This window comes from Pseudorasbora parva, chromosome 5, assembly GCF_024679245.1.
Source record: "Pseudorasbora parva isolate DD20220531a chromosome 5, ASM2467924v1, whole genome shotgun sequence".
NCBI classification, from domain to species: domain Eukaryota; kingdom Metazoa; phylum Chordata; class Actinopteri; order Cypriniformes; family Gobionidae; genus Pseudorasbora; species Pseudorasbora parva.
In genome coordinates, this window is record NC_090176.1 from 47765929 (window position 1) to 47777954 (window position 12026).

At 38.0% G+C, this 12026-nt stretch overlaps 1 protein-coding gene across 2 annotated transcripts in view; it reads left to right on the forward strand.

Annotated features, from left to right (window-relative positions):
• The window catches only part of grb14 (growth factor receptor-bound protein 14), a 113905-nt gene that overhangs the window by 40381 nt on the left and 61498 nt on the right, over positions 1 to 12026 (forward strand). For both annotated transcript variants that reach the window (XM_067444573.1, XM_067444574.1), the window contains exons 2-3: positions 5640 to 5845; positions 10026 to 10152. In XM_067444573.1, coding sequence (XP_067300674.1) covers positions 5667 to 5845; positions 10026 to 10152 — 306 coding nt within the window. In that variant the 5' untranslated portion in view covers positions 5640 to 5666. The remainder of the gene's footprint in view (positions 1 to 5639; positions 5846 to 10025; positions 10153 to 12026) is intronic.

Here is a 12026-nt window from a genome sequence, read left to right on the forward strand (position 1 = left end):
CAGCTTTCTGAACCCACTTACTGTAGCTGAGACCCTTCTGTGGGTGTGTATTGTCCTGCGGCTGTTGTTGTCGTGTGGGACTGCACACAAGAGTATCTGGACTGAACTGAAATAGCTGTGCCTCTCACGTCCCGCTAATGTAATTAGAAAGCGTTTGCATTGACTGATAACAGAAGAATGTGTTTTAGCCCAGCACCTATTTTGGGACCGCCATTCCGCCCGGTCCTCGGGTGTCCTTGTGTTAAACCCAGTAGAACTTTCTGTGATGAAGCTCATTTTATATATATATATATATATATATATATATATATATATATATGTATATATATATATATTAGGGCTGTGTGATATTGAAGAAAAATACGATATGCAATATCTTCTTAAATAATGCGATATTCGATATGCGATAACGGTATTGCAATTAGTGTGTAAAATCTTTTTAAATTATATATTTTAAAATTATTTAAAAACTGAGAGTTAAACCATTTGTGCTTCACATTCTTTCTGGTAAAAGAAAGCATCGCTACAACTTCTGAAAGTGACCAGCAGTGTCGTTCACTTTTCGTTGTGCGTGCGTGTGTCAAACAGCGCAAGACTGCAAGTTATTGTTTTTCGCAAATTATTGTGTTTAATAACGCTTTAAAAAAAAAATGTTTTTTAAAACAGGAAAAGATTAAGGACAATTGGGTCTGGCTCAGTATGAAACTGATTTTCAGCAGGCTCCTGCTCTGCAGAACATAAAAGCCACTTTCACAAGAAAGCTCACACACTGGACAACTAAAGACAACAACAGACAGACACACATAATCAAGTTATGGGCACGGGGAGGGGCTATAGAGCCATCTCAATGGTCACAGATGTACCTGTCCGTTAAATGGCGAGCAAATGTTATTTTAAATAGTCTTCTTGATTAACATCAAGCAAGTCCCGTTAGCATCAGTCGTGTGCCCAGTCTATTCTCTGCTCTATGCGTCAACCTAAAACGGACACTTTTCACAATGTTGAAGTAGCCTATTAAAATCATTCAGATATTGCATGCCGTTGCGATATGTATATTGCGATATGTACATTTGCAATATTTCGATAATTTCGATATATTGCGCAGCCCTAATATAGATAGATAGATAGATAGATAGATAGATAGATAGATAGATAGATAGATAGATAGATAGATAGATAGATAGATAGATAGATAGATAGATAGATAGATAGATAGATAGATAGATAGATAGATAGAGATACATTTACACACAGATACATAGATAGATACATAGACAATTTTGGTTGCATGTTGTAATTCAGTTTCTTCTTTTAATTTTTCTATGGCTGCTTCTCAATCAAGGCTGTGTCTATGATAATAGTGCAGATTGTCACCGGCTGTGGGCGGGGCTTCTCCCTACAATGACGTCGTTGTAGGGGGAATCTGAATCAGCACATTTAAAGAGACTGCTTTTGATTTATGAGAATCATAAAAAAAAATGAGTGAGTGGATTTTTATCATTAGAGGCTGGTTGTTCTCACACTTTGCGGACACACACCGGTGTTCAAACACCTTACAAAAGTGAATTTTGCATAATCAGTCCCAGCAATAAACTAAGTATTGTTTTGCAGTGCAGTACCTGACTTAGTATCCAGTTAAAAGTGTTTGAAGTTGAAAAACATAATGTTGAATCTTTATACAGTATTCCAGTTAGTTTTACAAATATTAGAACATATTTTTCATCTTTATTTTGTGATGAAATATGTATGCAACAGACGAACGAGTACAATCAGACCCAACAGTGATGCCAGTATCTGTATCAGTGGATCCATCATTTGTGAAGTATATCCAGGGATGCCATAATGATGGATAATCACCTCAGAGCAGTTTGGCACTTGTGTGGGTGGACAAAGTCAGTACAGCAGATGTGGAAAAAGCACTGAAGTTTACAACTTTATCGTAATAGTCCTCCAAAACGCTTTTGCTGAGAGCAGTGCTATAAACAGGACTGGTGCGAATAGTTTCAAGCGCTAAACTTTGTGTTCATTTTAACTCGCTGTGATGCCCTTTCAGGAGGGACTTTGACCGAAGAGCAGCACATTAATACTTGATCTGAAAGGTAAACAACAGAGCATGCCATTATCGCATCTGATAGCTGGTTCTGTCTTTTCAGATTTCATCTTTCTTATCTGCTTTCACTTTTATGGGCTGGTCATGTTGTATTTGTAAAGGGGATTTAATCTAAAGCAACAAATCAGGAAGTCATTCATTTTAAGTTCACAGCCCATGAGAGACAGCAACAGTTAAACTTAAATCAATGATTACACAAGTTTAATTTGTATTTAAACTTAATTTTAATGTGCATTAATGTTGTGCATCATTCCAAACTGAAGTGAGATTGATTTTTAAATTTCAAATTGATTTGAGATGCAGAATTGCAATTTGAATGTGGATGTAATGATGTATAATGTAATGGATATCCATAATTAATGGAGATAACATTTATGCATTTGGCAGACACTTTTATCTAAAACCACCTGCATTCATTCATGGAACCCTTGACTTGGCATTGCTAGGGCCGGGCTTTACTAGAAGACAAATCTCGAACGATGGAACTCATTTTATGCACATAATATATATTTACGTTAAACAACGCGTTATTTCTCAGAATATCACTGAATTCATATTCACATGGCATGGCCATTTTAATTCAAATTCTTATCCATGAATTGAAAAGGTGCCAATTCTTTAAGATTTAAAGGTTGCGAGTAGAGACAGATTATCATCATTTACTCTTACTCTCTCATGTTGTTCCAAACTTGTATGACTTTGTTTCTATTTCAATGTATATTTTTCAAGTGTCGTCTAGGACTTCAGTGTTGTTCAAAAAGCGTAATCTTCTGTGTTCATGCTGTCATACTGGTTTGGAACGACATGAGGGTGAGCAAAGGATGACAGAATTTTTAACTGAACACTTAAGCATCTTAACTAGCTTAAAGGGATAGTTCACTTTAAAATGAAAATTCTGTCATCCTTTACTCACCCTCAAGTTGTTTCAAACCTGTATGAATTTCTTTCTTCGGCTGAACACATTTTGAAGAATGTCAGTAACCAAACAGTTAAAGGGTTACTTCAGCGATTAGCATATTGCTTTGTATCAGTAGAAACCCTGGAGTATATTCAAATGATTGTGCTTTCCCCCCTCATATCCCCCTGAGACAAGAGATTTATGCATTTTATTTCTGGAAAAATTCCTCCTATGATGCAAATTGACGATATTTGCATCATAGGAGGAATGTTTGGCCAAAGGCTAAAGACTACAGCCAGCAGAGGGAGCCATTTCCACATGTTTTGAACCCGCGCATGGGGGATGGAGATCACACTCACAGCTCAGCTCGCTGCTACAGGCACTCATTTAAACGGCGCTATGGTGAGCAATGTAAGGCTTTTAACTTGTCAAATTAATTTCTATGAAAGTTAAGCTTGAAAAGTCATGAACTGAAACACGCCAGACTGAACTCGCGTTGTGAATGTATACAACTGAAGTTGAGTGTAGTTTACCTCAGCTCTCATCACGAGAGCTCATTTATCTCACTCCTTCAGTTAGTGCTCAGTGCTGTGATACTCGCGCAGTGACTCACTCATTATACAGACATGTTCAGTTTTTAATTGTAGTGTCTTCTCCAACTCAGTCACAGTAATCAAGTTGGTGGCTTTGAGAATGGCCTCACAGGGCAGCAAAGCATTCTGGGAATTGTAGTCTTTCATCCCCATGAGACAAACATACATTTTCTGTCTTTTCTCAGTCTAGAAGGCACCAAATTCAAAAAATAATTTCACATTTCTACTACATTGATGACCCAGTTTAAATACAGATTCATTTTCCCTGCTCTGAAGTACCCCTTTAACTGAAGCCATTGACTTCCATAGTATTTTTTTCCTACTATAGAAGTCAATGGCTCCAGTTAACTGCTTGGTTACTGACATTCATCAGAATATCTTCCCTTGTGTTCAGCTGAAGAAAGAAATTCATACAGCTATGAAACAACTTGAGGGTGAGTAAAGGATGACAGAACTTTAATTTTAAAATGAACTATCCCTTTAACTAGAATGACTTTGTTGCTCAACTAGCTTCCGTAGAGAGACTGCTGGTTAGAAAAACGCTTCACCAACACCAATACAACATAAACTAGCATGGCATTTGGGACAGAAGTAATCTAGTATGTGTAAAAATACTATTTTAAAAACAAGCAGATCATGTTTGACTTGTGTAAATGTAGTGTTGCATGATGAGTTGGCCTTACCAAAGGTGAATGGCTGCAGCTGGTTCCTCTTGAGATTTTATGAAGTCTCCTTTTTCTTAAAAAAATTAAGTTTAAAAAGATATGTGTATAACAGCACGTTCACTAATCAGTGCATTAAACCAACTAGTGTTTTGCTGTGCATTATCTGATTTGGGGTGAGATTTTCTAAAAAGGGCAAATTACACAGGCAACAACATGATGTCGGCCCAGATCAAACCCACATCTGGTATGTGTCAAATCGAATAAAATCTAATAAAAGCACAAATGGGAGTGGAAAGTTCTTCAGGTAATCTACTGACAATGTGCAAATTCAGTTTAAATTCAGATATTTAATTTCTCTCCGCCCATGAATTTTGCACCTGGAAGGGAAACTCCTACTAATGCAAATGCAATAAGGTCAAGTGCAAAAATAACTGCAAACACTAATTTCCCTCTGTGTGTCTTTAGTAGATCCTGACAGTACTTTCTTATGCCCGAAGAGGGTTGTTAATAAATCTGTAAAGACCTTTCCCGACAGCCCCCCCTCCTCCTCCCACTTCATTTCCTGTCTACATACTGTGCTATCATAATAAAAGGCACAAACTAAAATAAAATGTAAAAAAAAAAGAGATTCCAAAAGGGTTTTTTTTCCCCAGTGATGCGATAGAATAAAAAAAGTGGTTTCCCAAGGACCATTCAGTGTACATTTTTAAACATCTAAAGAAACTTTAGTGCATTGACAAGGTTCAATGGATGTCAAAGGTTTTTCATGGATCCATAGATGCTGATAAACTATAACAAAGCATGATTTTTCTGTGTAAAGTGGCGTCTAGTGCTCTTGTTATCAGTACAGGTCTCTTTATAAGTCCCAGTCCATGAGTGATACACACAAACACAGAGGTCAACCCTTTCCCGCTTGGCTTCAGGCCAGAAGAGAAGAGAGCGGAGCGAAGTCCGTGACAAAGGAACAGTAGGTTTTACTGTCTGGCCGAACTCCAGCTCTCATTACAGAGCTACGTTGCATACCTATAACCAAGAAACCTTTTGTCTGTCCGAGCAGGTCTGCAAAGGAAAAAAGAAGCCTAGAAATCCAGAAGAGAGAGGCCTGTTTGTGTGTGCGTGCACAAGAGCGTGCCGAGCTCATTCAGGAGTCATAGAGTTAAAAATAACTTTATTGCGGATCATGTTTTGGAAGGAGGGATCTACTTCCCAGGCTAGGACGTCCTGCCATGCAGGGGCAGTGTGTGTGTGTGCATGAGTTTGTGCATGTGCGTGTGTGTTTTTGTGGCAGCGACAGGAGCACGCTGACTTCACACACACAAACACACTCTTCCGCGGGCCTATCCTGATGGTGTCTGTCCTGTCTTGTGCTCCAGATGAGCTGCTGGATGTAACCTGGCTCCATGAGTGCTATGAGTGACTCCCTGGATGAGACACACACCTCTGGCAGCCTCGGCGAGAAAGCGGCCATATTTCGGGGAGCGAGAGGCAGTGGGAACGTCGTCGAGCCAGCCTTCATCCCATTGCGCTCGCCCTTGCAGCCACCTAATGCTGCAGTCTCCACGCTCTTCAAGGGGAATAGGTAGGATACACACTTTCTATCGTGCATTTTTTTTTGTACATGCAAACGTCCATGAAAATGTGCTCGCCTCAGTATTTTTGTCTTGATTTCCAGTACAAATATCTAAAATCGTGATATGTACTTGAGAAGCAAAAAGTAGTCTTGTTTTCAAAAAAAAAAAAAAAAAAGAGACTTTATGCTTTGAGCAAATCTGCCAAATGAGGTCATAAAAACAAACGTCCCCACGTCGATACCGTACCTCGTTTCCAACCGGTTAATCGTTAACACGTTATATCGGACATGGATTAGAGCCGCCTTTGTGCTCTCTGTAAGGTCTATGTGAAAACGGCGTAGACTTTGTACCTGTAAACAGACGTTCTCATCAATGGTTACGGCACAGACACTGGACTCAAATCAAGCACCTGCTTCTCTCCAGCTCTGGGAGGAATCGCGAGTCTGCGGCCCTCTGTGCTAGCACTTTACTGCATGTCACGTCTTCGGCGTGTTTGTGATATGGTAGCTCTGAGATCATGACGGCGCGGCCTGAATGCAGCCCTCGAAAGAGGACTCTGATGTGTTTATTTGTGCCGTAACCAACAAACAACTGTGCTCACTCATATCTAGACACACGTACAGCTGAATAAAACACATCCCGCGGCTGTCCCATTTCCTTAGATTTAACCTTTTGAACCCAAACCACAAAAATGCCATAACCAAACTATAATAGATACAATTCAAGAAGTCTTTGGATTTGAAACATAATTTTGCTCCCATTTGAAATGAGACCCTTGGCAGTGTGTTGTCATCAACACTGAAAAAAAGATAAGCTTAAAAATGATAACATCTAAGTTAACTAGTTTCATTCAAGTGAAAAATATCACTGAATCAACCTAAATACATTAATACCAACAAAACTAGATATAAAGATACATTTATCCATGTAGCAGACGCTTTTATTCTAAGCGACTTAGAAGTGAGATTCAGTTCTATAGGTTAAGTCAGGTAGAAATAGCTAACAGTGGCAGGTTAAGTAAGAATTTATTACAATCATTAAAAAAAATGGGTATAAAGGCTTACATGTGTTGTAAAGTTTTTATGACAAAAAATAAATATTACGTCTGATCACATAAAACTGATCACTCTAAACTACTATAAAAATATAACACAAACGAAGATGTTAAAAATGTGCACTGTCAGGACAATTCACTGTTTACCTGGGACACACCTTGTGAAACTGGGACAATCCTAAGTAAACCTGGGAATCTTGTCACCCTGCCATATACGCATATACAAATACTCAGACTTTATCACTTTATGGCTGCTGCAGATTTCAATGCAGGACATTGATTTTCACTAATTTTCTCTCTTTCTATTTCTATTCTTTCCAATTTGCACTCAAGATAAATTGTTGTGGTGATTCTCTTGAAGTGTTTTTTGCTTAGATTTAGATTTTTGTTGTTTTAGTGTGTGTGTGTGTGTGTGTGTGTGTGTGTGTGTGTGTGTGTGTGTGTGGTGTAGGGGGAGATAATATATAGTTTGTGCAGTATAAAACCATATGGTGAGTCCCCATAAAGCACATATGCCAGTTTGTGTGTTTCTTTGTGTGTAAGGAGGGAGACAGAATATACTGTGTGTGTGTGTGTGTGTGTGTGTGTGTGTGTGTGTGTGTGTGTGTGTGTGTGTGTGTGTGTGTGTGTGTGTGTGGGCATGTTTTTGTGACATATGAGGACAAAAATGTGTATAATGACATGGGTATTACAAGGAGAGGGTCAAATATGAGGACATTACTCTTTGTTTTAAAATGCTTATAAATCATACAGGATGATTTTTTTTTAGAAATTAAAAATGCTGAATGTTTCCTGTGATGGGTAGGTTTAGGTTTAGGGGCAGTGTAAGGGATAGAAAATACGGTTTGTACAGTATAAAAAACATTACGCCTATAGAATGTCCCCATATGTCACAAAAACTGTGTGTGTGTGTGTGTGTGTGTGTGTGTGTGTGTGTGTGTGTGTGTGTTTTGGTAAACCCTATAACCCCACAAAAATGGCAATATCCGAAATAATTGTCCTTGTTGGGACATTTTGGTCCCCATGAGGAAAACGGTTATAAATCACACTGATGTTTTTAGAAAATGTAAAAATGCAGAAAGTTTGTGTAATGGTTTAGGGATCGGGGTAGGGTATGGAATATACCATTTGGAAAGTATAAAAATCATTTTATAACATTATTACTCCAGTCCTCAGTGTTACATAATCCTCCAGATACCCTTCTGATATGCTGATTTGCTGCTCAATAAACATTTATGATTATTATAAGTGTTGAAAACCGTTGTGATGCTTCATAGTTTTGTGGAGACTGATGCATTTTCTTTCATGATATTTTAATGAACAAAAAGTTAATTCATCTTAATTAATTAATATAATAATCATCCTGTTAGAATGATTTCTGAAGGATCATGTGACACTGAAGACTGGAGTAATGATGCAGTAAATTTTGATCACAGAAATACAATTTATTTTAATCTATATATGTGAATTTGTGGATATTTTTTGTAAGCTTCAGTGAATAGTATAAATATAAAAGCAGTCTCTCTCTCTCTCTCTCTCTCTCTCTCTCTCTCTCTCTCTCTCTCTCTCTCTCTCTCTCTCTCTCTCTCTCTCTCTCTCTCTCTCTCTCTCTCTCTCTCTCTCTCTCTCTCTGTCTCTCTCTCTCTCTCTCTCTCTCTCTAATCTTCTCAAGTATACATTCCTCCTCTTTGCTGGGCGTTCCAGCTGAAATAGAGCAAAACACACACACACACACCGGCCAAATTAGTTTGCAGCTACTACAATAGCAAGTTACTGTTTATACACATTGTATTCATTTTATCAAAAGGAAAATAATAAAAAACATGAATTGGCATACAATTTTAGCACAATAAAACTGTGATGCATTAGAAATCACTGCCAAACAATTATCTTCATATTTTTTTCAGCATATATAAAAGGCAGTGCAATAAATGCAACTAATGTATTAAAAATTTACAATTGAACTAGATTTAGGATTATTTGTTTCCGCATTATTACAATGAAAATGCAATCAAATCTCTACAAACAAGCTTCATTTTCTTTAAGCAAACAATATTTATTTCAGTTTAGGCGGCGAAATATGACCCGAGCATGTTCTCGACGTGTTCCGTGTGATTTACCCATCAACAGAACTCTCTAAACGGATTATAAATAAGCACACGATCACGCAGCTTCAGACTGTCGCTCCTCGCTTTACACCGGCCCTCCGGGGATCGTTCAGGTACAGCCGATGAAGTCATCTCTGGCTGAAGTGTTGCCTGGGAGACGAAACTTCAGTCATCCGGTCTGTCATCATATGACATCAACCTCTGCCTCACACAGCTGCTGTCTGCTGCGCTGAGAATGCAGATCGTCTGGTTTATGAAATCTCGTTCGCGTCTCACATGCATGATAAGTGCTATTTTGATGCCGCTCGCTATCCCTGAGTTTTGCAGATGGACTTTGTGATTTTGCACCAAAACTGAAACCATAAATCCCTTTGAATGCTGTCCTGTTCCGGTCTCCTTAGGGAACCATTGCTAAAATGGGGTATAAAAGTGTAAAAAGTGTGTGGATTAATAAAATGTGAAAACTTTGGACAGAAAGGTGGACATTAAGGATTTGTCAGCCTAAATAAATAGATCTGTAAGGAGTCACATGACATTTTCAGCTGAGATGATTGGCTCAAAAATGTGCCTCAAGTCAATGGGTTTTTGAATGCTTGAAATAAGGTGTGTGTTGAAAACAGGCTCAAGATATTTTCACGTTTTTATTTTACGACATATACGGTTGCCAACAAAGGTTGCCATTGACATTAAACATCATCACAGCAAATTAGTCGGGTTGTTGTGTTTATAATAACCCTCTTGCAATCTATTCTAATTCAAACTTTCGAGGAAATTAAAAGAAGCAGCTTGATGGTGACATTAAAGTCATGTGACCATGGTGTAGTTCATTTATAGCCAACGTTTAGCTTTTTACTTCTGGCAGTTGTGTTTAGGCTTTTTGAAGATCACCATGATGAATAAAACATGTCAGAATCCTAAACTTTTTTGGTCACAAAGCTAAAAGTCCAATTGGGTTTTTGGTTGTTGGAGCCAGGGTGATTGTTTTTATTCATGTCTCTTATCACTGGTTTCTCTTTCTCTCCTCAGGAAAGGTAGAGAGGTGGATGATACCCAAATGGGACCCGTCCCAAATCCTTTCCCAGAGTTGCTGCCGTCCACTGTCTCTCTAGTGTCTGAGTGTCTGTTACCCTGGACCAAAACTAGTGCGACTCAGGTGAGGCATACATGCTTTACTCAAGCCTCTACTGTTCAGAAAAGCTGCTTTGCTGTCTACAGCCTACATATGGAGCTACATGGGATTTACTTTTCTGTGGTGAATAGATGCAATTCAAATAGAATTAGGCCCAAAGGAAGTTTTCATAGTAGGCGGCCCACCTTTTGGAACAGCTTTTGTGTCTTAAAATGCTGCCTACATAGAAATCCCAGTAGGTTTTTGAACAGAGTACTAGTGTTTCATTTCAGGAAGTATATATTTTTTGTATCTATGCATCTGCATTGTCTGATAAATTAATGGATAAGAAGCAATTGATAGGTTGACTGATTGATTGCTTATTTGGTTAAAAAGTCCAAGAAGCTTTCGTCACCTTCTCATTTCATGTTCCACTGATTAATTCCCAGTCAGTAAGTATAGCCGAAACCTTCAGTGAGGCTGATTTACTGCATACAAACAGATGATAAACAGGCAGAGCGCTAACAACGTAAGCAAGGAACAGAGCGATGTTAAACCAGTTTAGCAGGAATGGAAATGAACTGGGACAGGGGAATTAAACTGCTGTGTCAGCGTTCTGAATCCATCTATTTTTGGATTTGTTTTTCTAATCCAGTACTACAACAAGGGAAAAGCACGGCACAGGGCAATATAGATATTTTTAACAGAACTTATAATTAGAAAATGAATGTACATAGAAACAGACTTTGATTTGTCGACAAAAGTGGTACCTCAAAGTTTAAAATAGTTTTAAAGTTTTAAAGTTATGATTGTATAAAGGCCAGATAGATAGATAGATAGATAGATAGATAGATAGATAGATAGATAGATAGATAGATAGATAGATAGATAGATAGATAGATAGATAGATAGATAGATAGATAGATAGATAGATAGATAGATAGATAGATAGATAGATAGATAGATAGATAGATAGATAGATAGATAGATAGATAGATAGATAGATAGATAGATAGATAGATAGATAGATAGATAGATCGATCGATCGATCGATCGATAATTTATGGCTTTTTAAGAATTTATGGCTACTAAAAAGCTGTTTGATGAATCATGATAGTTAGTAATTTCATTGATCATTAAAATATCTCTGTTAATACATAATTTGTTTTTTATCACTAACTGTGAAGAGCTTTTCTTTTCTTTTCTTTTTATTTTGGTGCATTATGCATCATGAGAGCTTAGAACCGTTGTGATCGTGTTATGCTGATGCATTTTATGAGTTTGTTATCAGTCGTATATGAGATGAATCCTCAGAGCCAGTTCTCTCCCGAACTTAATATACGGCCAATGCAATCTGCTTACAATGCTGATTTGGGAAAACCGAGACCCTTGTGGATCTTATTATATGACAAATATATGTTATGGACAGACCATCCGGAACAGCTTTGACCTGCAGCAGAATCTGCAAATTACAGCACATTGAAATGTGCCGTCATAATGTGGCTTTGCAGTTTGCCATTATGGGGGCCTTCATTACATTTGAGGCTGGCAGTAATGATGCCTCTCGTATTATATCTGAGGCTAGCAATTACGGACACAGTATATTGGTGAAAAGGAGGGAAAACCAGAGGGGGATGGAAGTGTCACGAAAACTTTTTGCTGTGCTAGTTTGTAGAGGATAGACGATGACCCAGACTGTGTCTGCCCTAAAAGACGATGTGTGTGTGTGTGTGTGTGTGTGTGTGTGTGTGTGTGTGTGTGTGTGTGTGTGTGTGTGTGTGTGTGTGTGTGTGTGTGTGTGTGTGTCTTTTATGATAGACCTGATGATTCTCACTTTGCTGTCAAGCAACTTAAATATTTGTAAATATACTATGCATATTTAAAATATTGTTTCTATAGATATAATCACAAACTATTTC